Here is a 25,061-nt window from a genome sequence, read left to right as displayed (position 1 = left end):
ACTGATGTGGGAGCAGGATTAGTTTCCTAATCGTATCCCACAGCATAAAACATACTTCCTCACCCTATCCATAAAAGGCAAAGGGACCCCTGACCATTAGGTCCAGTCGTGGCCGACTCTGGGGTTCCGATGCTCATCTTGCTTTACTGGCCGAGGGAGCCAGTGTACAGCTTCCGGGTCATGTGGCCAGCATGACTTAAGCCGCTTCTGGCGAAGAGCAGCGCACGGAAACGCCGTTTACCTTCCCACCGGAGTGGTACCTATTTATCTACTTGCACTTTGACGTGCTTCCGAACTGCTAGCTTGACAGGAGCAGGGACCGAGCAACGGGAGCTCACCCCGTCACAGGGATTCGAACCACCAACCTTCTGATGAGCAAATCCTAGGCTCTGTGGTTTAACCCACAGCGCCACCTGCATCCTTACCCTATCCATACTTACCCTTAAAAAAACAACAACAGAGAGAGAGAGAAAAGAGAGTCCAACATTTTATTTATTTGACTCAAGGAAATTTATAATCTTCTGCCTGCCAAGAACCAGCAGTCGAAGCTTGCCACCAGCAGTCTCGCGTGTTCACCACCATTTGAAAAAGAAAAAAACGCTCTAATAGATCATTTGGAGTTTAATTGACAACATGAATTAAATCCAGATCAATTTGCATCCATAGAAATACCACGAAAACCACAGTGGCTTGACAGCTAGAAAGCGATAAGCAGATCTATAACGCAGCTCTGAAGAACGGCCTCATATTCCCGCTTGTTCAAAGAGAAGGAAGCTCTCCGTGAAGACAAGGACGCTGGTTTAAAAGAGACAAGGCTCCTCACACAGGAGCAACGGAGGGAAATGGGAAGGGCACTCCCTTCTCACAATAGTCTACATTCAACAGGGCAGCTTCTGGAGTAGAGCAGTTACCATTGGAGGACAAACGGCACCTGCTGTGGGTAAGTGTCAACAGTCTGGTGAATGTTTTACATTTACTGGCAATTCTTAAGAGATCCCGAAGGCATTTCAGACAAAGCTGACATTTCCCAGGAAGCATCAAAACTTTGCTATTAAGCAAGTAAGTGCCCAGGTGTCATTCTTAGTTCCATAATTTTACCGTGTCAAGAACAAACAAGTACTTCTGACGCACATTTCTAAAATTTCCCACTGGAAACCCTCCTCACAGCTTAAGACCTACCAATAAATGGCAACATTCACCAGATCCGACATGTCGCTTGTTAACAATCTCCCAGAACTGGAATGATCTAAAAGTAAGAGGCTGTTGGAAATAGAGACTGAATTTCTTGACTGTTCCAGTTCAGAAGCATCAGCCAGGCAATTTGCAAGGGTACAACATCCATTCCAATGAGACGTGCGCACACATTGCAGTTAACACAGGTTCAGAAATGTAGGTTTGCGAACGCCAATGGCTGTACACATAACCAGAGGTGTGCAGAATATGCACAGGTCATCAATGGTGGATTTTTATTTTACCATGTCCAGATCACATAGGTACCAAGCATAGCACAGCCGTGGAGAATATGCAAAACGGACAATGCTCACCAGGTAACATTCACATTCTCCCCTAGAATAATTCCCCAAGTGGCATACAAAATTTGCACACAAGTTATGTGTATTAACTGAGCAATGTAAAAAGACACCACTGATCGATTCACACATTCTCCGACGTCAGTTGGCAATTACCCATATTGAGCAAAGCGCAGAATTTCCCATTGATTTGCACACACTCTGCACCTTTTGTGTGTAGAACTGCACAACCATCAGTGCTTATGCACATAAATATAAAAACATTGCCTGCACAACTTGATTACTGAAGGTCTCCAGCTGAAACTAGCCTCAGCTTATAGGAGCTGGGATGGGGGTGGCTAGCCCCCATTTTGGAGGCCTGATCAAGAACCGCCCCCTCCCAGTAATGTTTTACGCTCCAACAACCACCTATGAATTTGATTTGGCAGCAGCAAAAATAAATCATAGAATGTATGATGTGGTGTGATAATCCCCACATCTCAGCTCATCTTCACAGATCAGGGGGCCTGTGTGCCTTACCTGTCTTCCAGCTAGAGTGGGTGGCTGGCCACACCCACTGCTGATATGCAGACCCCAAAGGATTGGCCAAGGCTGAATGTGGTTCCTGGGCCAGAAAAGAGGAGTCACTCCTCAGGTCCAAGCTGTTATATGGATGCAGCGCTTCCCAGAGTCTCATCCAGAAGTTATGAAGAGACATTTGTACTCGTTGAACCACAATACACACACAATCAATGCTGTCTCAATGGAGCTTCCCCCCGCCCCAAGCCACGGCGATTTCTTGACAGGTTATGCTTTCCAAGGGAAAAAATAAAAGCTTTCCCTTCGTACAAAGGCCAAGTTTGACCATGATGATAAGCTGAGAACCCTGGCTTAATATGTCATATTGTGGACCAGCCAGATGCCACACCTTGGTGCAATGTCAGAACGAGGGATCGCGGTTGGTTTGTCCCTAACAACCCAAACTTCGTTGCTGGCTTAATGAATCCTGGCTCCTTACAGAGAAACAAACCATGTATGTCAAGCTAAGGTGGTTTGTTTACCTGACTGGGCGCCAAGGGACAAGCCTGAATGGCAGGCCTGAAAGTTCAGGAAGGCTTATGAGACCAAGGATCTGGGCGGTTTGTAGGGATGGAGATTCTCTGGCCCTCATAATGTTGTTGGACTGCAATTCCCATCATCCCTGACCATTGGACCATACTGTCTGGGGCTGATGGGAGTGGGAGTCAAGCAACATCTGAAGGGGCACAAGTTCTTGATCTTTGGCTTATTGGGCAGACGCTGCCACCGAGACCACCGAAATCGCACGTCCATTCAATTTAGATAACTCTGCTGTCAAAGGAACTGAAAGCTGCTGGGCTGGTGCAGAATCAATTCTGCATTTTTTGGGGGGGGAGAACGAACCCCCACAAAAAGAAAAAAAACTTCATTTTTTAAAAAAAACAAATACATGCATTAAAAAAGGTGTCAGTTGATTTGAAACAAACCAGTATCAGCAGTGTGATGGTCAGTGTGGTTAGTTGCAGAGTTCCAAGTGTGAAAAAACAAAACACACCACATAGGGGGGAAAAGTATTATCCTACATGCAACAATTTTTAAAATGCTATTTTTATGACAAGTACATATTAAGAGATCTATGTTGTAACTCTCAGGTCAAGATCCTTGGAGTAGTTCTTTTAGAAGTGATTAAACTAACCTGGACAGCAACCAGTCCCTGCAAGCTGAAATCGAGCCAGTTGCTATTATTCAACATCACAGCTGAACCCTACTCCAGTATATATGCAGCTCATAAGTATCAGAAGTTTTGCTCATTTTTCAGTGCCTAGTGCCAAGCTTGCTAAGAGTCCCCTGAATGCCTTTATAGGAAGACAAGTGTGTTCTCAGCAACCCCGGCAGGATGAAACCCTTTGAAATGTTACTTCCCTTCCAACGCAAGATCCCTCCATAGAAACAAAAAATAAACATAAATAGATTTCAGATTCACCCCTCCTTCAGACCAGTGCAAACCCCATTTGGGACCCTTCTTAGCACACACAGGGAGGCTAATCGTCCCATCTGAAGCGGCCCTGAGCGGGGCAAAAGAAAGCAGTGTAAACGGGCGCACAGGGCAGGATCCGCAGGGTTATACTCTGTGTCAGGTGAACCCACTGCAAATGGGCATCACAGCTCCTGACTGGTAAAGAACGATTTTGTCTTTCGGCAAGTGGGATTCACGCAAAGCGGGCAACTGAGGGTTAACTGCTTGGAGCACATTTCGTTCGACTTGAGATGGGAAGAGACCAAGTCTGCGAGGGCCTGAAAAGAAGTAAAATAATATAAAATGTTTTTTTAAAAAAACGAAGGACAAGAACCACAAACATTAGGCTTCCAACAAAAAGGTAAGTGCAAGTCGGTGATCTTACAATTTATGTACATTGTTATTATTGTTGTTGTTGTTGCAAGCTGGGTTTATTGATGCAAGGGAGTATCAAAGGCCAAATTGAGATTAAAAATGTATGATACGGAAAATTCCCTTCACAAGATTTTCCAGGTGTGTTTCAATAGACCATTGAGTATCTTGGGCATTTATTAATTAAATGCTTGGGTGGCACTGGTTCCACTGGTTATGGAAGTCAGGAAGGGAACAAATTGGTGCCAGCCTGGATGACACCACTGAGAAGGCCCTGTTTCATGCACACCCCACAGAGGAGACCCTCTTTAAGCCTGCCGGAATCAAGTTGCTGCATCTGTTGCTCTTCAGCAAGTATCCTGAGTTAGTAAATGTTATTTTTTATCTTTTACAAGGCTATCTGTGTAATTATTATTTTAAGGAGTAGAAAAGGTGGAAATACCAGGAAATTCCAGACTGCCTTAAAGCATCCTGGATTACTTAAACTAAAAGGCTAAAACTAAGCTTCCCTTCTCAGCTGCAAAGGGATGGAACTCTGCTGAACTCACAAACGTGAGGAAGGAAGAATATTAAATATCTAATACAGTGGCAATCGGAAATATTCAAGTGGTTTCCCAAATTCAGCTGAAAGTGCAACTTATGTTGGCTTCTCCAGTCTCACTATTATTGCGTTTTCAGCTGAACTTGGGGAAACCACTTGAAGCATCTGAAGTTTCAACTGCTTTTGATTTGCTTATTGCAAAACAGCTGAAAGTCTGTCAATTTTGATAATAAACCTGATTTGCAACGGGGGTTGAATTATTCTGATTGCAACTGTACATCTGGCCTCCCCTAGCACCTATTCACATCCCAGTTAGGGGAGCTTTGAATTTGCTGTCTCCAAGCACTGATGGTTGGACACAACTATACTGTGGAACTTTCCATAGGTGGACTTGGGGGGGGGGGTTTCCTAGCAAAGCCACTCCTTTGTCCCATCCTAATCCTCCTCCCTATCTCCGCAGGAGTCAGGATCATTCTGCCGAACTAGAAAACCCAGTCCAATAATTTCTCCACACCTGAACAAGAGATCAGTGCTGGTGCAACTGCATTGCATGCAGAAGGTTGCAGGTTCAATCCTAGGCATGTCCAGGTAAGGCCCAGAATGGCCCCATACAAAACCCTAGAGCACTGCTGCCAGCCAGTGTAGACATTACTGAGCTGTGAGGGACGAATTCAAATAATAATAATAATAATAATAATAATAATAATAATAATTTATTTATATCCTGCCCATCTGGCTGAGTTTCCCCAGCCACACTGGCGGCTCCCAATCAAGTGTTAAAAACAGTACAGCGTTAAATATTAAAAACTTCCCTAAACAGGGCTGCCTTCAGATGTCTTTTAAAGATAAGATAGCTGCTTATTTCCTTCACAACTGAAGGGAAGGTGTTCCACAGGGTGGGCGCCACTACCAAGAAGGCCCTCTGTCTGGTTCCCTGTAACCTCACTTCTCGCAGTGAGGGAACCACCAGAAGGCCCTCGGCACTGGACCTCAGTGTCCGGGCTGAATGATGGGGGTGGAGAAGCTCCTTCAGGTATACATGTTCTACCAGTGCCTTGGTCGCACTGGTTGATGATCTCCGGCGAGCTAGGGACAAAGATGAGAGTTGTTTCCTAGTTCTGCTGGATCTCTCAGCGGCCTTTGATACAATCGACCATAACATCCTTCTGGACCGTCTAGAGTGGTTGGGAGCTGGGGGCACTGTTATACAGTGATTTCGCTCCTTCCTCCTGGGCCGTGTTCAGAAAGTGGTGGTGGGGGATGAGTGTTCAGACCCTTGGGCCCTCACTTGTGGGGTACCTCAGGGTTCCGTCCTCTCCCCCATGCTTTTTAACATCTATATGAAGCCGCTGGGAGAGATCATCAGGGGGTTTGGACTGGGTGTCCATCAATATGCAGATGATACCCAGCTCTACCTCTCTTTCAAATCAGAACCAGTGAAGGCGGTGAAGGTCCTGTGTGAGTGCCTGGAGGCGGTTGGAGGATGGATGGCGGCTAATGGATTGAGGCTGAATCCTGACAAGACAGAAGTACTGTTTTTGGGGGACAGGGGGCGGGCTGGTGTGGAGGACTCCCTGGTCCTGAATAGGGTAACTGTGCCCCTGAAGGACCAGGTGCGTAGCCTGGGAGTCATTTTGGACTCACAGCTGTCCATGGAGGCACAGGTCAATTCTGTATCCAGGGCAGCTGTCTACCAACTCCACCTGGTACGCAGGCTGAGACCCTACCTGCCCGCAGACTGTCTCGCCAGAGTAGTGCAGGCTCTAGTTATCTCCCGCTTGGACTACTGCAATGCGCTCTACGTGGGGCTACCTTTGAAGGTGACTCGGAAACTACAGCTAATCCAGAATGCGGCAGCTAGACTGATGACTGGGGGCGGCCGCCGAGACCACATAACACCGGTCTTGAAAGACCTACATTGGCTCCCAGTACGTTTCCGAGCACAATTCAAAGTGTTGGTGTTGACCTTTAAAGCCCTAAACGGCCTCGGCCCAGTATACCTGAAGGAGCGTCTCCACCCCCATCGTTCTGCCCGGACGCTGAGGTCCAGTGCCGAGGGCCTTTTGGCGGTTCCCTCATTGCGAGAAGCAAAGCTACAGGGAACCAGGCAGAGGGCCTTTTCGGTAGTGGCGCCCGCCCTGTGGAACGCCCTCCCATCAGATGTCAAAACGATAAACAACTACTTGACATTCAGAAAACATCTTAAGGCAGCCCTGTTCAGGGAAGTTTTTAATGTATGATATTTTAGTGTTTCCTGGTTTCTATGGAAGCCGCCGAGAGTGGCTGGGGGGGCCCAGCCAGATGGGCAGGGTATAAATAATAAATTATTATTATTATTATTATTATTATTATTATTATTATTATTATTATTACCAATACAATAGTTTGCTTTCAACCTTGCTCCATCTGTGTGCATGCAAAGCAGATGCTGTACCACTGAGCTACATCCCTTCCTCTTACTTAACAGGAGCGGTAGAAAAAAAGCTGAACCCCTGTAAAATTGACAAGGATGGGAATCATGTCTGCCATCCCTAACTAGGAGACTGGAGAAACTCAAAAGGGGTGGAATTACCTTGGCAAACAATGGGTTTCCATTAAGGGATTCTGCTCTTCGGATGTTTTCGACTCCACACTGGAGAAGAAGAGAGGGAGCAAATGGTTTAACACGTGGTATCATCTCACTAAGTCCATAGCCCTCAGACAAAGCCCTTGTTTCAAGGATGATGCAGAGAGCAATGGGAATTAATGAGGCAGAATTAAGCCCAGTTCATACTTTACTAGAGCAGTACAGGAACTTTCCTGCAGTCCAGTTATGGCAAGCCTATGGCACCCCCGGATGATGTGAAACTCCTGGTTCCCATCAACCTCAGCCAGGCTGGCCAACAGCCAGGGAAGATGGGTGTTGTAGTTCAGCAACATCTGGAGGGCCATGGATTCCCCGCTGCTGCTATAGTCCCATGTCCCTCCAGCACCCTGGAAACCACTTAGGAAAAATCTGCAAACACACTGTCGGATTGCCAAGGGACTGGGGAAGTGGTCATCCCCCCCTCCCCCACAAATAAAACCTCAAACCAATCCACTTACACCAACTCTTTTCTGCTACCCAAACCCCCAGATTTTTACCCCAATATTATTTTCTATTTGCAAACTGCACTGATATTTAGTTCTTGCGTCCAACCAACAGCACAGCAGTGAAAAGGGCTGCTTCTATTGGTGGTCATTTTAACCATCACAGCCAACCTGCTATGTCACATGTAGCTGCTTCCATCCTGTCCCTCTCAAGAGGAAATAACCTAAATCCTGGACTGTGTCATCCGCTAACAGAGAGGAGGAGAAAACACTGAACACACACAGAGCCTTTCGACTTTAATGTCTAGTTCCTTGGTGTTGTGTTCTAATTGTTGTTGAGACATACACTACCACACCGCATTCAAGGTTCTTGTTTACATATATAGAGCCCTGAACGCCTGGTGTCCACCTAAGTGTTTTAGGCATTAATTATATACACATCGCTGTATACCAGCCTGACATTCAATCAGATAGAAATACTTCCACAAATGAGGGCAAAATCTCAGGGCTGAAAAGTTGGGCTGTAAACAGACAATACGTAAAATATAACCAAGTATGGTGGCACCTTAAAGTCGAATAAATTTCTAATGAACTTTCATGGACTACATCAGAAATGCCATCTTGAATTACAGGTACAGACTGAAACACGGTTGGGGGCGAGGGATTATTCTACACCAACCTTTGCCATCCTGGTGCCTTCAAATGTTTTGTACTGCAAAAGCCAACAGGCCCTGGCAGGGGAACTTGAAGGGTGAAGGGTGCCAACACAGAATCGCAGAACCTACCTAGGTAAAGGTAAAGGGACCCCTGACCAATAGGTCCAGTCGTGACCGACTCTGGAGTTGCAGCGCTCATCTCGCTTTATTGGCCGAGGGAGCCGGCGTACAGCTTCCGGGTCATGTGGCCAGCATGACTAAGCAGCTTCTGGCGAACCAGAGCAGCACATGGAAATGCCGTTTACCTTCCCACCGGAGCGGTACCTATTTATCTACTTGCACTTTGACGTGCTTTCAAACTGCTAGGTGGGCAGGAGCTGCAACCGAGCAAAAGGAGCTCACCCCATTGTGGGGATTCGAACCTCCAACCTTCTGATCGGGAAGTCCTAGGCTCTGTGGTTTAACCCACAGCACCACCCGCGTCCCTTAGAACCTACCTACCTACCTGTCTTTAAATCACAATAATACTTCATGCAGGCAGCTGATGAAAGTGGAGTGTAATCCACGAAAGCTTGTGCCACAATGAAATCTGTTAAGTTTTTAAGGCGCCACATAGATTATCTGCTGTTTTTGCTGCCAGCAGATAAACGCAGCTGCCCTCTGGAAACAAAACCTACAGCCCCTTTTTAAACATGGTTACACAAGAAATAAGCATCATGCTACAAGAAAGGAGATTTCTTGACTAAGTATCAGGAAAAACTTTTGACAGTGAGAGCTGTTGGGACAGTTGAACCATCTCCCTCCAGAGGTTGTGGAATCTCCTTCCTTGGAGGTTTTTTAAGCAGAGGCTGGATGGCCATCTGTCATGGATGCTGTAGTTGATGTTCCTGCAAAGGGTCCCTTCCAACTCTACAATTCTATGACTCTATGTTTATAAAGGGATCTGCTTTCTTTTAAGCAGGCTTAAAGCCTTCAGCCTACAACTGTGCAGAATGACAATGAAAGCAGAACAGTTTACCTCACTGGCTAAGACTTGCGCGTATTCAATGTCCAGTTCGTAGAGCGTTTCTATGTGGTCGCTAGTAAATGCTATTGGAACCAGCAAAATATTCTTCTTTCCCCTTTGGCAAAGCCCTTTGATCGTCTCATCCGTCTGAGGACCCAGCCAAGGCATAGGACCAACCTAGGGTAAAGGAGACACACACACAGAGAGAGAGAGACATTACATTACAGTGGTACCTCAGGTTACAGACACTTCAGGTTACAGACTCTGCTAATACAGAAATAGTACCTTGGGTTAAGAACTTTGCTTCAGGATGAGAACAGAAATCACGTGGCAGCGGGAGGCCCCATTAGCTAAAGTGGTACCTCAGGTTAAGATCAGTTTCAGGTTAAGAACGGACCTCCAAAACGAATTAAGATCTTAACCCGAGGTACCCACTGTATTAAGTTGTGATTCAATATATACACCACATTTTTAAGCAGGCGTGGGGACACTTTTAAGCTTTGTGGGTCAGAACCTTATCAGGATCTACTCTCACAGGCCAATTCCGACAGCTGAACAAGCTTATTGCTAACTGTTCTTCGGGCTTTCACTGGACAGTATGCCAATGATGTCAATAAATGAAATAAAAATGTACCTTGGACTGCCACACCAGCCTATACGGGTTGGAGTAGTTGAGTTTCTCCATAACCCTCTGAACGGTTGCTCCCACCTCTTGTGGGTACGGATCGCCACGATTAACTACCTATGGGACAGAAAGGGCAAGTTAGCTAAAACAGCTCAATCGGGGTTAAAACAAAACACTACAAATGCTCCCCCTACACTATCACACCACTGCAATTAGTCCACACTTTGCAGCAACACATGCCAGTTAAAGGGTTCCCCTTACTCATAAGGAGTCCCATCAGATGCAGCTCCAGCCTAAGCTTAGAACCAATTGTTTCTTATACCCGATAAATTATGGCCCCTGTCTGCACTGTATACGTTTAAAGTAGTATCACGCCACTTTAAACAGTCATGGCTTCCTGCAAGGAATCCCGAGAAATGGAGTTTTGTCAAGGGTGCTGAGTATCGCTAGAAGACCCTAATTCTCCTTACAGAGCTACACTTGACAGAGAGGTTCAGCAATTCATTCCACTTCCTAGGGACATAAAGTCCATTCCGAAAGTCCATTTGACTTCCAAAACATTCAGAAACCGAAGCATGGAAGCTCCTGCAGCCAACTGGAAGCCACATCGGACAGTTCGGCTTCCAAAAATAGTTCACAAACCAGAACACTCACTTCTGCGTTTGTGGCGTTCGGGAGCCAACCGTAGTTTAATACAAGGCACAAGGCATTTCAAACAGATGCAATATGTTATCAAGGGATATTTTTAAAAATAATTTCTAGTGGGTTGTTCTTCCACTGAAGCGACATTTGTGCCTTCAAACCCCAGACAGCCTAATTCAGACCTGAGGTATTGCAACTTATTTTTGGTGCTAAAGAGAAACCACTAGATGGCACCAAATTTTCACAGATCACAAAAATCCCTGTGTGGCGCAGGAGAATGATACGAGGAAGAACCCAGTATTTCTGACACTCTACAGACAGACATAATTTTATTTGTGTGCCGCCTTTCCGCAGTTCAAACCATGCTGAAGGTGGCTTACAACATGAGAAAAAAATACATAACCACAACATAGCAAAAGTAGTCATGAACAATAAATAAAACATTTTAAAATGCACAACCAAGCCGAACAACTTCCATATAAATCACAAGATCTAAAATAAAGCAGCCTCAGCTTTTGTAGCTGGAGTCAGTCCAGGCTCCACCCTCCCCGACCAGGTGGGAAAAGGCCTGCAAGGCAGGGAGCAGGTCTTGTGCAAGGACAGGCAAACTGGCGAATGGATCATTAGATCATACAAACAAGGATTTTTTTTTAAATCGCCCCTCTAAGAAAATATTTTGCAGCTTTGGAAATGGATTGCTGTTACTCACAGACATTGGCAGAGAGTGAGCGGAGAACAGGATAACTACATCTTTCCTTTTGTCGGGCGGAAATAAGTCCAGTTCCTTCTGGATGTGGTCTGCAAAGCACTGAAAAGCAAAAGTTGGAGAAATAAAACACAAGTCCAAATATCAGCCTCCCAAATCATGACAGTGATCCTCAAGCACAGTTGAGAATTTGAATGCATTTTTAAATAATCATAATCATAATAATATCCTATGTTGCACCAAGATTTTCTTCGAACCTTTCTAGGCATGTACTAACTATTAAGCATTTTAACATAGGAATAAAACAAAAAACGATTATAAAATATGGTAAAAGGCTCCAAGTTAAGAACCCTCACCTATTCAACTATCTATCTGTTTCACAAGTACAGCCTCATGCTCCTTGAGGAACCTATGTTCTCACGGCACATCAGAGAGATCCTATCAAGTGTTTCTCCCAACCTGGGGTCCCCGGCTGTTGTTGGACTACAACTCCCATCATCCTGCTGGCTAGGGATGATGGGAGTTGTAGTCCGACAGCAGCTGGAGACCCGAGTTGGAGAAACACCGTCCTGCATCCTGCCCCCACAGACACAACAGGCGCTTGGCACTTTGGCAAACCTGGCTGGTTTCCGCTGCTCCTCGCTTTGGGTCCCACCAATAATTCCGTACCTGAATGAGAAGGGGGTGCGTTGGCCACCTGTCAATCGTGCTCCACTTCATCTTTGGCTTATCCCCCTTTTTGTCATAGTAGCGATAAATAGCGTTTAAGCTGCTCCCTGAAGGGGACAAAACCAATGAGCCCATCAGAAAGGCAAAAAGAGCAGAAAAGGCAAGATGTGGGAAGGAAGGAGGGGATACAGAGACTCTGCGAAGGACGAGTTCCCTGCTAGATCAGACCCAAGGTCCATTTAGTCCCTCAGGCTGGTGTCGCCAGGAAGATACACTGCTCAAAAAGGACATATTATTCTTGTTAATTATTACTGTTACTGAAATTGCACTGCCCAAGTATAAAGACAGCTACCAGAAAATGTAAGCACACGTTAAAATACACAAGGCAATTCCAACAAAACACTGAAACAGACACACACAATTAAAGTGAGTGATAAAACAAGGCCTCAGCATTAACAAGTTAAGAGAAGAGGTTCGGGGGAGAGCGCATGTAATGAAACATGTCTTCAAGAGCCGGCGGAATGCCAATACTGATGGGGCCTCTCGTATTTCAGCTGGGAGAGCAGTCCACAACACGGGTGGTACCAGTGAAAAAGGTCACCTCCACGTTACCACCAGCTAATAATTTTTGGGCTGTGGCACAGCTAAGCAGGTTCCACATTTCCCCTGCCTATTGTTCCTCAGAAACTGATATTCAGTGGTTCTAAACCATTTTTTAAAAATCAAGTTTTGAATACCATTTTCTGCTGCACGTCCACATCTAAGTAAAAGCATACCTGCCTGGCTGCTTGCTGACATAGCCGCCACCTCACTTTCACATAAAGCAAGACCAGCATGAATTGTGCAATGAGCCAAAGGAGAAGCCTGTACAGTATTGCTGCTGCTCCTGCCCAAGTAGAGCTCAAGTGGCAGAGAACTTGTTTGGCATGCAGAAGGTCCAATCCCAGGCAACTCGAGGTAGCGTTGGGGGAAAACTCCTGGAGAACCTGTGTTGGGGTTCTAGCAAGCCTAGATGCTAGCACCTGACCTGAGCTAGAGGAAGACTATCTATTTTAATACTGCCTTGCGTATTCTTGCCATAGCTGTCAACCTTCCCTTTTTTTGCGGGAAATTCCCTTATTCCAGAGCCGTTTCCTGCTACTATCCCAGATTGTTAGATATCCCGTAGACTGTCCCCAGGACAGGTGAGGCTGCTGATCCCTTATTTTCGAGGCTGCTGATCCCTTATTTTCAAATCTGAAAGTTGACAGCTGATTCTTGCTGAGACATAGAACAAGCAGATTCCCAGAACTGGCCCCTGGATTAGACCAAGGCCTGCCTTTGGAGGCCGGGCATTGATTCTGTACTCCAGGTAAGAGCTCACCTGTGGTGGAGCAGCTGTACTGTGGGTACTGTGTGAAAGCAACAGCCCGTTCAATACCATCCTCCTCCATCTCTTCAATGGCTTCCTCCGTCAGAGGGTGGACATAGCGGAATCCGATGTAGTACTTGTGCGGCGCTGGAAACAGAAAACAGCTGGTCACCTTATTCTGTGGAGCAACGTGATCCAAATATTATGTGAGGCAGCCTTTCGCTACCCTGGCCCCCGCCAGATGTTTTGGATCACACATGTTGATGTGAGTTGTAGTAAAAACATTTGGTGGGCACCAGGTTGGTGAAAAAAACTGGTGTAAACATTGCCTGTGCCTTCCAGTTGCAGAAGTGGCTTTTCTTCCTTATTAATATTTTTAAAAACAATAAAGAGGGGGCTGGACTAGATGACCCTCGGGGTCCCTTCCAACTCAACAATTCTGAAAGGCTCTCTGGGTGGTATATTTACAACAGCATTAGAAACTGAGATATGCAAGCTAGGAGCTAAACTGCACCTTAAACCGAGGTTATGGGTGATACAACGGAATGCCTTTTTTAAAAAATACCAAGAATACAAAGCTGAAAATGAATGAATTGCAGCTAAAATATTATGTTCATTTTTTACATGGTCTAGTCCTTCCCCTGCACAGCCCCCTAATATTCTTAAGAGGGTCTCTTCTCCAGTCTTCAGAGAGTAGCTGGAAGTGGGGAGGCAGGAAAAAGTCCTCCTTTCCTTCCACACTGCAGTTTTAGTCTGAAATCTTAGGTGCAGTACTGCACCCAGAGCTCAGAAACTGCTAACGAAATCCGCTGTTGCAAAATGCACCTAGAACAATGGGAGTTTCGAACTTACACTAGAGGGTTTGTGTGTGACCTAAATCCTCAAACTGGGGGGGGGGGGACCCAGCTGGTTTGCACATCTTTTTAATAGAACAGGAGCACTTTGGGCAAACATCATAGCAACTCCCAATGACCCATTAAATTGGTACAGTGGTACCTTGGGTTAAGTACTTAATTCGTTCTGGAGATCCGTTCTTAACCTGAAACTGTTCTTAATCTGAAGCACCACTTTAGCTAATGGGGCCTCCCGCGGCCGCCAGAGCACAATTTCTGTTCTCATCCTGAAGCATCCTGAAGTTCTTAACTATTTCCGGGTTTCTCATCCTGAAGTTCTTAACTATTTCTGGGTTAGCGGAGTCTGTAACCTGAAGCGTATGTAACCCGAGGTACCACTGTATTTTGCCCAATAGGAAACCTTGACAGCTGGAAAGGAGAAAATAGACAAACTAACCATTTTAAACAGAACTCCAAGGAAGCAAAGACTTCCATCATGTCGGAGTCACAGACTTCAGCATGCTTCCAAGAAGTGTTGTTCCCCTTTCCTACCTGCTTTGGACTTATCTAGCAAAAAAACAGTAGCCTGCAGCCATGGTAGAAGAGGCCTGCCTGACATAATAGGAGTGAAAGTTAAGATGCAAAGGATGTACAAATAGATAAAAGGCAGGGCGGCTTTCACTGGGGAAACCAGGCTGTAAAATCAGAGGGAGTGATGAGGTCTGACAGGAGCAGATAAGGCTCCCTAAACCATTAACTTAATGCTCCCAATTCTCCAGCCCTTTTAAACACACTAATTTTACTTTAAAAAAAAAAAAAAGCAAAAAGCTACTGACTTGCCTGACAAGGCGAGGGAGTGTTGGAGACTAGCCTTCAGATCTTTTGCAGTGTGCTTACTTGTGTCAAGAACACGATCTACATGCGCTAGTCTAATTACCGCAGTTCGCACGTGCAATTGCTGTGCAACGCACATCAATCTTGTGTCCCACGCTAGCAGGTTTCTTTTAAAAGCGTCGTGCTTGTGGATACCAAAGTTCCGCCTGGTGGCTTTGATCCAGAATGGCTGATTGACACATCACCGGGTCAAGAGATGGACAGGCAATGCATGGTAACTAAGCACACCTGCGTCTGGGTCTGCCGATGGGGAGAATTCAGGTGCAGTTGCAACTTGGTTCAACCTGTTCCATCTCTCATAGAACTCTGGTTATTTGGGTGCCTGACAAATGGACCATTTAGAGAGTGTCTGATAAGGTTCTCATTTTGCCAGACAACCCCCGGCGCCCTCAAGTCGAGCAACTGTCATCGGCCCCACCCAACACTTGCAAGGTTCCTCCCCTGAGTTCACACTGGATGATAAGGAAGGAGTAACGGTTTCGGTGGGAACGGCGAGCCACACTCGGATCTGCTTGTGTTCAGTATCAGCGGCCAGGGGGACTTGTTGGAGCTGGTTCAAACATGAACAGGCAGCGTTCTGGCCGTGCTACACCCTACTCTTTCTTTGAGAAGCATCACTCACTGCTCCTCACAACATCCGTTGGATGTTTGCCATGAAACGGGCCGCTTAACGCAGCAACTATACTGCGGAATTTGTTAGCTCTGCGGATTAGGCAGGTGCCTTCTGCGTTTACCGGGCAAAGCACTGCTTCATCTAGCTCAGTACTGTCAATACGGACTGGCAGCAGCTCTCTGAGGTTTTATGCAGGGGACATTCCCAGCCCGACCTGGAGCTGCTGGGGATTGAACCTGCGACCTTTGGCCTGCAAAGGAGATGCTCTACCACTGAGCTACAGCTCTTCCCTGTTAGGATATAGTTCCGTTCCACCTTAAAAGGGAACAGGCATGACTGTTGTGTGTCACATGCCTGTTTACTTCCAGCACTTGCTGGGAACTTCAGTTTTGTATATTGCTTTTTGCTGGACACATAGGGAAGCAGACATGTTTTTTCCTTTGTTCCTGAACTATGCTGAATAAATGCTGTAAATATGCTTACACATTTCTCTGCCCGCCACTTCTGTTGTGTGAAGATTTATTCACTCTGCTGATAGAGCGTGCCGAGTCTCTAAACGTATCTGAGGCTCGTGTCGCTGTTTGATGCTGTTCCAAGGGAGACTGGTGATCGCCCAGCTGCCGGCCAGTGACTGGAGCGAGCTGGGGGCCTGCCTGATACCCCCGTCTCCCCGGCAGTATCCCAACATTCCCTAGGGCTTTGCCTCTGGTTATAACTGTTGTTGTTTTTGTTGTTGTTAGTAGCAGTACCCTGCCCATCTGAGTTGAGCAGCTTCCTACATATATAAAAATAAAACATTAAACAACTTCCCTATACAGTGCTGCATTCAGATTTCTTCTAAAGGCCGTGTTGTTGTTGTTTAGTCGGGTCCGACTCTTTGTGACCCCATGGACCAGAGCACGCCAGGCACTCCTGTCTTCCACAAAGGCTGTATAGTTGTTTATTTCCTTGACATCTGATGGGGGGTCATTCCACAGGGAGGGTGCCATTTCTGAGAAGGTTCTCCTGCCTGGTTCCCTGTAACTGCGCTTCTTGCATTTTAGGACACGACAGTCGTACCTCGGAAGTCAAACGGAATCCGTTCCAGAAGTCCGTCCAACTTCCAAAATGTTCCGAAACCAAGGCTCCTGCAGCCAAGCGGATGCCATGGAACCCACGTCAGAAGTTCAGGTGCCAAAGAACGTTCGCAAACCGGAACACGGCACTTCCAGGTTTGTGGCGTTCGGGAGCCAAAACGTTTGAGTCACAAGGGGTTTGACTTCCGAGGTACCACTGTACATGGATTTTTTCACATGCACCACTCGGACAAGAACATTTTTCTTGGCTGTGCGCCATACAAATATGCACAGAGGTTTTTTTTAAAAAAAGTATTTGCAGGACATGCCTAAAGGAAGGACTCACATACCAGAGTGAGGAGACATTTCATCCAACAGCTTCACCATGCCTTCTCCTTGCGTAGCAGTCCATTTCTTAATAGGAGACCCTCCACCAATCCGACTATACTGTTCCTGGATTTTGGGCGTCCGTCGCTTGGCAATAAAAGGCGCCAGCTTACTGAAATGTCAAGAGACGGCTGTTAGTGATAGCGATCTCACTTTACCTCCGTCCTGCTCACCATCATAAAAAAGGTTTTTTTTTCCATCAGCGGCTTCCAGCAGAATATTAAAATACAATGATTCGTCAAATATTAAAAGCTTGCCTAAAGAGGGCCGCCTTCAGATGTCTTCTAAAAGTCTGACAGTTGATTATTTTTTTCACATCTGATGGGAGGGTGTTCCACAGAGCGGGCACCACTACCGAAAAGGCCCTCTGCCTGGTTCCCTGTAGACCTCACTTCTCGCAGTGAGGGAACCGCCACAAGGCCCTCGGCACTGGACCTCAGTGTTTGGGCAGAATGATGGGGGTGGAGACCAGTCTAGCTGCCGCATTCTGGATTAGTTGTAGTTTCTGGGTCACCTTCAAAGGTAGCCCCACACAGAGCGCATTGCAGTAGTCCAAGCGGGAGATAACCATAGCATGCACCACTCTGGCGAGACAGTCCATGGGCAGGTAGGGTCTCAGCCTGTGTACAAGGTTGAGCTGGTAGACAGCTGCCCTGGACACAGATTTCAGATTGAGCCACCAGCAGCTATGCACATGTTAGCACACCTGGAAACCAGACTGGCTGGCATGGTATGGAACTGCAAGCCAGCCATTTGCAGGAACTAAAGGCACCATTTCAATGTTACCAGACACATGCAACACCACACAAGGTGTCAAATACTTTCCATTTACCTGCATCACATTTAAGCCAGCGAATGAAAATTCCAATCAAGGCAGGGAAGTCAACCATCACCCTTCCTGACCAAAGGCCTGCTCAGATTGAGGTGTGTTTTAATCTGCTTTTAGCTTATTGCTAATTATTTTACAAATGTTCTAAGTACCGTATTTTTCGATCTATAGGACGCACTTTTCCCCCTCCAAAAATTAAGGGGAAATGTGTGTGCATCCTATGGAGTGAATGCAGGCTCCTTGGCTTCAGCGATAGCAACGCGAAGCCTCCAAAGCACAGAGGGAGCGCTCTCTCCGCGCTCTGGAGGCTTTGCGTTTCTTTCTCTGAAGCCTGGAGAGGGGGAGGGGTCAGTGTGCACCGACCCCTCGCTCTCCAGGCTTCAGGGATAGCCACCTGAAGCCTGAAGCCTGCAGAGCGCAGCGGGAACTCCGGAGGCTTCAGGTTCCTATCACTGAAGCCAGGAGAGTCACTGAAGGGGCGCTGAGCAGAGAGGGGAGAATTTTTTTTCTCTTGTTCTCCCCCTCTAAAACAAGGTGCGTCCTATAGAGGGAAAAATACGGTAGGTGTTTTTAACTGCTTTTGCCGGTTATTTTATTGCTTTGCTCTCTTCATGAATTGCTTTAAGGGTGTGTGTTTTTAAACAACAATCAAATGGTGTATACATTTTTTGAAACCATGAAGAAAGAAAGCCAGGCGTAGAAAGAAAGAAAGAAAGAAAGAAAGAAAGAAAGAAAGAGAAAGAAAGAGTCCCTAAACCTCCTAAAACAGCAAGCAACTCAGCACGACTTCTGGCAGACCAAAGCACTAAGCCTTACTTTTGGACCGGAAGAGTCATCAGGTCTCTGTCGAGGAAAAGCCTAAGAAGAAAATCATGGACGTCTCCAAGTGTCTCTGGGCCTCCCATGTTTAACATCAAGATCCCCGTTTTAGGTTTCCTATAGGAAAAAAGAGAACAGGAGGGTAAGTTTAACACATCAATTCGAAATAAAACAAGGGCTGCTGCCTTCCACTTTCCATTTTTTCTTTGTTTCTTATTTGGCTGACTGTGAGATATTTTAACCGGGGGGTAACCAGCAGGGTGCCTGCCACATAGTGCTAGGACTACAACTCCCAGCATCCCCCAGCTACTTCTGTGTCCTCCGATATTGGCCATGCTGGCTTGGGATGATGGGAGATGGAGTCCAACCCACGTTTGGAAGCCATCGTAATGGGTACCCGTTTTAAATTACTGTTATTTTACTGAAACTCTATATTGAAGTTTTACATTTTATTTTACATCCAAATTGCTTCGGAAAGGCCTTCTCCCCTTCCCCACTTGAAAAGTGGCCTAGAAACATTGCAAAATAAATAAGTGCCACCAGAGAAGAAGTATATAAATAGTGAAATTATTATTAAGCACTAACTTAAAATGAATTTTTTATTCATAACAAACTTAATAATGCAAACACATTGGCATTTGGCAATAGCAAGTGTTACTTTAGAAACACAATTTACAAAGACTCGTAATCTAGTCTCTAGAAACTTGCTATAACATGAAATAATAACAGGTGTAAATACATGATGCAAACTACTAATAATTATAAATAGCAGAATGTAGGCACCCTATATATAGAAAGGAGCACACCAGTGATATTTTAGGGAGCAGGCTAGCAGGCGCGGCCAATTACTTACATCATAGGAGCCTACACAACACCAAACACTGTTGCTGTATGTAGGTTTTATTTTATTTGTTTTTTATCTTATATTTTGGAAATGTACATCCAGGTTTTTCCCCTTTACATTTTTTTGGGGGCCCCAAGAGAGTGGGGCCCTAAGCTATAGCTTGTTTAGCTTATACGTAAATCCAGCACTGAAGGGAGCCGTTAATATTCACTCCTCATCAGCCAACGGGTAACACTAGCTTAACAGGCACCAAAATCCTAGCCATTTTAATTTGTAAGCAAACCTCGCTGTGTTCCAATTGCGCTTACTCCCTGTTAAGTGTATGCACAGCCTGACATTGAAGACCTCTGACCATTAGGTCCAGTCGTGGCCGACTCTGGGGTTGCGGCACTCATCTCGCTTTATTGGCCGAGGGAGCCAGCATACAGCTTCCGGGTCATGTGGCCAGCATGACTAAGCCGCTTCTGGCAAACCAGAGCAGCGCACGGAAACGCCATTTCCCTTCCCGCCGGAGTGGTACCTATTTATCTACTTGCACTTTGACGTGCTTTCGAACTGCTAGGTTGGCAGGAGCAGGGACCAAGCAACGGGAGCTCACCGCGTTGCAGGGATTCAAACCACCGACCTTCTGATCGGCAAGTCCTAGGCTCTGTGGTGTAACCCACAGCACCACCCACGTCCCTAGCCTGACATTACTTTTAAATTTTTTCGCAGGGGTGAGAAGCCAGCTGCCCTCCAAATATTGGTGGTCTGCAACTTCCCTCACGCCTGACTGTCAGCTATGCTAGGTAGGGTTGATGCAGTCCACCAATATTTGCACTGAAAAGCATGTAATTTCTCTGAGGTTCTACAGTTTAAACTACACCCATATGTAGAGCTTTATCAGTTCCTGTGCAGATGAACCACCCACGCAACAGCTCCCTACCTCTTTTCAGGTTGGGCCTGAGGCTTGGTTTTTTGGGCCTGCGCAGCTGCCGTCACTGTTGACTGACATCTCCCTTGTAGCTGGACTCTTGCCCAACTGCAGCCATTGCTTGCTGTGACTAGACAAGAGCAAGGGAAAAACAGAACAATTAGTTTATTACTTGATTTGTTTCTTTACAACGCCGGATTTCATTCATTCAAAACCCATGAGAAACTGCCTTATACGGAGTCAGATTATTCATCCCCACCAAGCCCAGAACAGTCCACGATGACCTCCAAGAACTGACCGTGGGGCTTTCTCCATGCATAAAACGGCCTCTGTCACTGAGCTACGGCATTTCCTCGAAAATGCACACACGGATGCAAATGCAATCAGAAAATAAACGCAACAGAAAATCCCCCGATTAGCAGGTGTCAGGGCTTTAGGAAAAAATTAAGGACTGGTATATTTCACTCTATGGGACGCGGGTGGTGCTGTGGGTTAAACCACAGAGCCCAGGACTTGCCAATCAGAAGGTCGGCGGTTCAAATCCGTGCGACAGAGTGAGCTCCCGTTGCTCGGTCCCTGCTCCTGCCAACCTAGCAGTTCGAAAGCACGTCAAAGTGCAAGTAGATAAATAGGTACCGCTCCAGCGGGAAGGTAAACGGTGTTTCCGTGCACTGCTCTGGTTCGCCAGAAGCGGCTTAGTCATGCTGGCCTCATGACCCGGAAGCTGTACGCTGGCTCCCTCAGCCAATAAAGCGAGATGAGCGCCGCAACTCCAGAGTCAGTCATGACTGGACCTAATGGTCAGGGGTCCCTTTACCTTTACCTATATTTGACTCTACAGTTATTAAATTTAAGAATATTTCTAGGGCCATTTCTAGAGCTTCTCTTGTGGTTTTTTTCTGTCTCCGCAATTCCGCCTACCCACTTAGTGATGCCTGCACAATGGGCATACTTTAGTCATCTGTTGTAATATGGTCCCTTGTTCAAGGACAAAACTTGACGCCCCCAAACGGAGCTTCTCTATTATGGATCTTCTCAAATTTGCCTATAAAACAACAAGGGCTGCATTTGTGGGCAGTTGACTTGTCTAGAGCAGGGATAGGCAAAGTTTTTGTGGCCTGGGCTGGTTCACAGTCTCGCAGACTCCGCAATGGGCCGGAGTGCATGCGTGCACAAACACTATTTCCAGCGCTCCTTCTGGTGCAGAAGAGGCATGCGCAGCTATCCATTGGCTGCAGGAGCTTCCTGCAGCCAATGGGAAGCCGACTAGTGTTGCGGAAGGCAGCCTCCGCTCTGCTCCACGCTGGTTTAGTGCAGCACACAGGAGCCGAACGAGTGGCAGGGATCCATAAGTCAGTTAAACGAACCCCATGGGAAGCTTGTGGCCCATGGGCCTTAGGTTGCCGACCCCTGGTCTAGAGCTTGGGGAAGGGGGGGAACCAACTTCACAGCTGATAACAAGAGTGCAAACTGCGCACCTTCACTTGTAAAGCTGGCAATACACTCATACCTTGGGTTGAAGCAGCTTCGGGATCAGTATTTTCGGGTTGCGCGCTGCGGTGACCTGGAAGTAGCGGAGCGTGTTACTTCCAGATTCCGCCGCTCGCACATGCGCAGACGGTCAAAATGACGTCACGCACATGCGCAGAAGTGGCAAATCCCAACTCACGCAGATTGCGTTCGCTTCTGGATGCGAACGGGGCTCCGGACCGGATACCGTTCTCATCCAGAGGTACCACTGTACTAACCTTCATAATTCAGTATCACACTTTCAACATTTTGTGTTTTGGTCAGTGTTAGAAACTGAGATACAAAAGCTAGGAGCTAAAGGGCACCTTAAACCTAGGTTACGGGCACAACAATGGAATGTCTAGGCGCACTAATACAAAGCTGAAAATGAGTGAATTGCAGCTAAAATATTATGTTCATTTTTCACATGGTCTAGTCCTTCCCCTGCCCACCCCCCTAATATTGTCAAGAGGGTCTCTTCTCCAGTCTTCAGAGAGTAGCTGGAAGTGGGGAGGCAAGAAAAGGTCCTCCTTTCCTTCCACACTACAGTTTTAATCTGAAATCTTAGTCACAGTATTGAGCCCAGAGCTCAGAAACTGCTCACACTAATGAAATTCCCTTCTGCAAAAAGCGCCTAGTTTCAAACACTGGTTTTGGTAGAAACTTTTCATCAGCGCCCATTCACCACACGTTGTGGACATGAGAGACTGTGATCAGTTCTAGCCTTCAAATGTAATAGCGATAATCATTCAATTATAGGGGTTAGATTGGCTGCTTTGGTTTCCCCTCCCAACTTTTTATTTATATTTTTTGTTCTGAAAACTTGGAGGCTTCCAAACATGCTACAATTCTTTTGACATTCACCACCTGAGTTTTCCCTGAAAGGAAAAGATTATACCTAGTGGGGGAGGGAGAAAACCCACAAATTCCATATTTAAAAACGAGCCTTGCAACATCTAGCTGAGAGGCAGGTCAGCAAAAACTGCAGATCTCTTTGGTTTCTTAAAATGTTGACAATATTCATTCCACAGTATTTGTTCCTTCACCCTAAGGTTCCCTGGATGGGTTACAGCACCATAAAATACAGCTATTTAAAAAAAAAACCCACCAGATTAAAACAGTTGCAATTATTTAATTTAAACTTAAACCCATCCAAAAGTAAAACGGTTCCAAGCAGAACAACAAACTTCCTGCAGTTTGCACTTTTCGAACTCTCCGTTTCCCTGATGCTTCACGCCGGATGCAAAGCTCTCCAGAGGTGGTGCTAAGCCCTTTACGCAAACTCTCCTCTCCGGCGGCCACGTTGTGTAACAAGCTCTCGGCGTCAGCGACACGGATCCCCTTTCGTTTTCGCACCCAAACCGACGATCGCTTGCACAAAACCAACCGCGCGCACTTTAGCCTTACCTGGGAGGGCTAGATAGTCCGCGCGTGCATTCTGCGGGTCTCAGGTGGGCGTGGATTTTTAATTTTAAAAAATAATAGCTCCCTTTCCGCTCAAGTACAGTACTAGCCTTGCTTTGCTGATTTATGCAAGGCGTGCTGAAAACCCTTTTCTATAATTAAAAAAAGAACAATTCTTTTGCCCGGTTTGTTTACCCTGATTCCGCGTAAAAAGTTGCACAGGATTGCGAGAAAGCAGTTTTCAGTGCTGTCACTTTAACAAAATAAAAAAGCAATGCATTTGATAGAAGTCCTTATATAAGAGAGACGCCGGACAGAGCCCTCTGCAACATGCTGCTTGCATAACGCCGTTTCTCTCTTTCCCACCCCCCACCCCTCCAGTGACCCCCGGAGATCGACCTCCGCAACAAAAGCGCATCTCCCGCCACGCCGGGGAAAGGAAAATGCAATAGCCTCCTTTCTCCCTCTCCAGGCACCCAGCAAAGCCCAGTTAAAAGGTGCTCTCCCATTCCCCCTCTGCGCGGTGGGGAGAATCCTCTTAGTAAGGAAGAGGGGGGGGGAGGAAATAGGCATTGCAACGACCCTTTGGAGAAAGATGCAGCCGGTTTGTTCACTTACATGGGTACAAGGCTCGGTTTGCAGCTCTGAAGGCAGCAGCCATGTTTGTGTTAACTAAATGCATTCCGTTACTGTGCAGCAGCCCGAGCGCCACAGTTCCTTCCTCCAGTTAACTGAGCTGCTTTGTGGCATGCCTTCCCTGGGAGTCTCGCCCACACTGGCGGGTTTGTTTTAATCTCTCCAGAAGCACTTTTTGCTCGCCTGGGCTGTGACAAGCCAGCCAGAGGGGCGGGGCGGCCAGAGAGAAAAGGCGAAAAGCCCTTTGTGCGCAAAAAGGGGCGGAAGGCGGCGCCTCCTTCTCCGCCCTTCCCACAGTCTGCAAGGCGAGTCATGTGCGGGGACGGAGGGAGTCGGCGCTTTGCGCTAGGATGGGACTGGGAAAGCCCCTAACAGTGGCGTAGCGTGGGTTGTCAGCACCCGGGGCAAGGCAAGTAATTTGCGCCCCCTAACCCTACCCCCCAGATGTTGCGCCCGGTGCGGCTGGCCCCCCTGCACCCCCCCACGCTACGCCACTGACCCCTAACTCTTTTTTAAAAGGTTTTTTGGACCATTAGAAAAAAATAACCCCCCCAAATCTGACCTTTATCAGGTCAACTGCAATGCATTAGGATGGAAATAGAAGGATAAATGGAATGACTGTGTTTTTGAATATATACAATTTGATATATTTGAACAGGTGATGGCGGAAGATACATGGGAAAACAAATGTCAAAAGGTTTTGAATAAATGGACAAGTTATAGGAATTGGATAGCACTGGGAGAAGCCAACCCAAGCATCAAATTAGAATGAATAATCTGTGCACATGGTTAAAGATCTGAAGAGGGAACAAGTTTTGGGGGGAGGGGTTAAAGGGGAGGGGGGGAATTAGGATAAGTGAGTAGGGACAAAAGTACATACTGTTATGTATAACTAATAGGAGGAGGATTTTGATGCATGTTGTTGTTAGATTTTCTACTGAATGGTTTTTTTGTAAGTTATACGATATCCCTTGATGAAAAGTGTGAGTATAAAGAATGGGGGGGAAATAAAAATTTAAATAATAAAAAACCCTGCAATGTCACAAAAAGGCGAGCTTGCTTCCAGGCGTCGTGCTTTCTGAGCATGCACAAAGTTTGGCCGATTTAGTTAGCATTTATTCTGATGCGTTTGCTGGGAGGTGGGA

At 46.5% G+C, this 25,061-nt stretch overlaps 1 protein-coding gene across 3 annotated transcripts; it reads right to left on the bottom strand.

Annotated features, from left to right (window-relative positions):
• Nucleotides 1–474: 474 nt before the first annotated feature.
• On the bottom strand, nt 475–24,142 carry FECH (ferrochelatase). Of its 3 annotated transcripts, none has more exons than XM_081929903.1 (11): nt 23,899–24,142; nt 20,380–20,497; nt 18,608–18,727; nt 16,926–17,074; nt 13,193–13,327; nt 11,830–11,936; nt 11,164–11,262; nt 9,822–9,929; nt 9,200–9,364; nt 7,029–7,088; nt 475–3,821 (listed from the first exon to the last, which is right to left on the bottom strand). In XM_081929903.1, exons 1-11 carry the CDS (start codon nt 23,960–23,962, stop codon nt 3,687–3,689), a joined length of 1,260 nt encoding a protein of 419 aa, XP_081786029.1. In that variant the 5' UTR covers nt 23,963–24,142; the 3' UTR covers nt 475–3,686. The 3 variants fall into 3 exon arrangements, with proteins under 3 accessions (XP_081786029.1, XP_081786030.1, XP_081786031.1); XM_081929904.1 differs by having other exon boundaries at nt 20,380–20,491; XM_081929905.1 differs by lacking the exon at nt 23,899–24,142 and adding an exon at nt 23,284–23,586.
• Between the last annotated feature and the right edge of the window lie 919 nt (nt 24,143–25,061).

This window comes from Podarcis melisellensis (genome assembly GCF_964234715.1).
Source record: "Podarcis melisellensis genome assembly, chromosome: 11".
Taxonomy (NCBI): Eukaryota; Metazoa; Chordata; class Lepidosauria; order Squamata; family Lacertidae; genus Podarcis; species Podarcis melisellensis.
The sequence above is the reverse complement of the archived record's forward strand: the minus strand, read 5'-3'. Positions and strand labels throughout refer to the sequence as shown.

What these genes read in the sequence shown, in the direction of transcription:
- FECH (XM_081929903.1), bottom strand. Translation starts at nt 23,962, where the DNA reads ATGCATTTAGTTAACACAAACATGGCTGCTGCCTTCAGAGCTGCAAAC. An exon ending in ATGACTCTTCCGGTCCAAAA is followed by an intron (nt 17,075 to 18,607) that starts GTAAGGCTTAGT and finishes TTGACATTTCAG; the next exon opens with TAAGCTGGCGCCTTTTATTG. An exon ending in CTCACTCTCTGCCAATGTCT is followed by an intron (nt 9,930 to 11,163) that starts GTGAGTAACAGC and finishes TCTGTCCCATAG; the next exon opens with GTAGTTAATCGTGGCGATCC.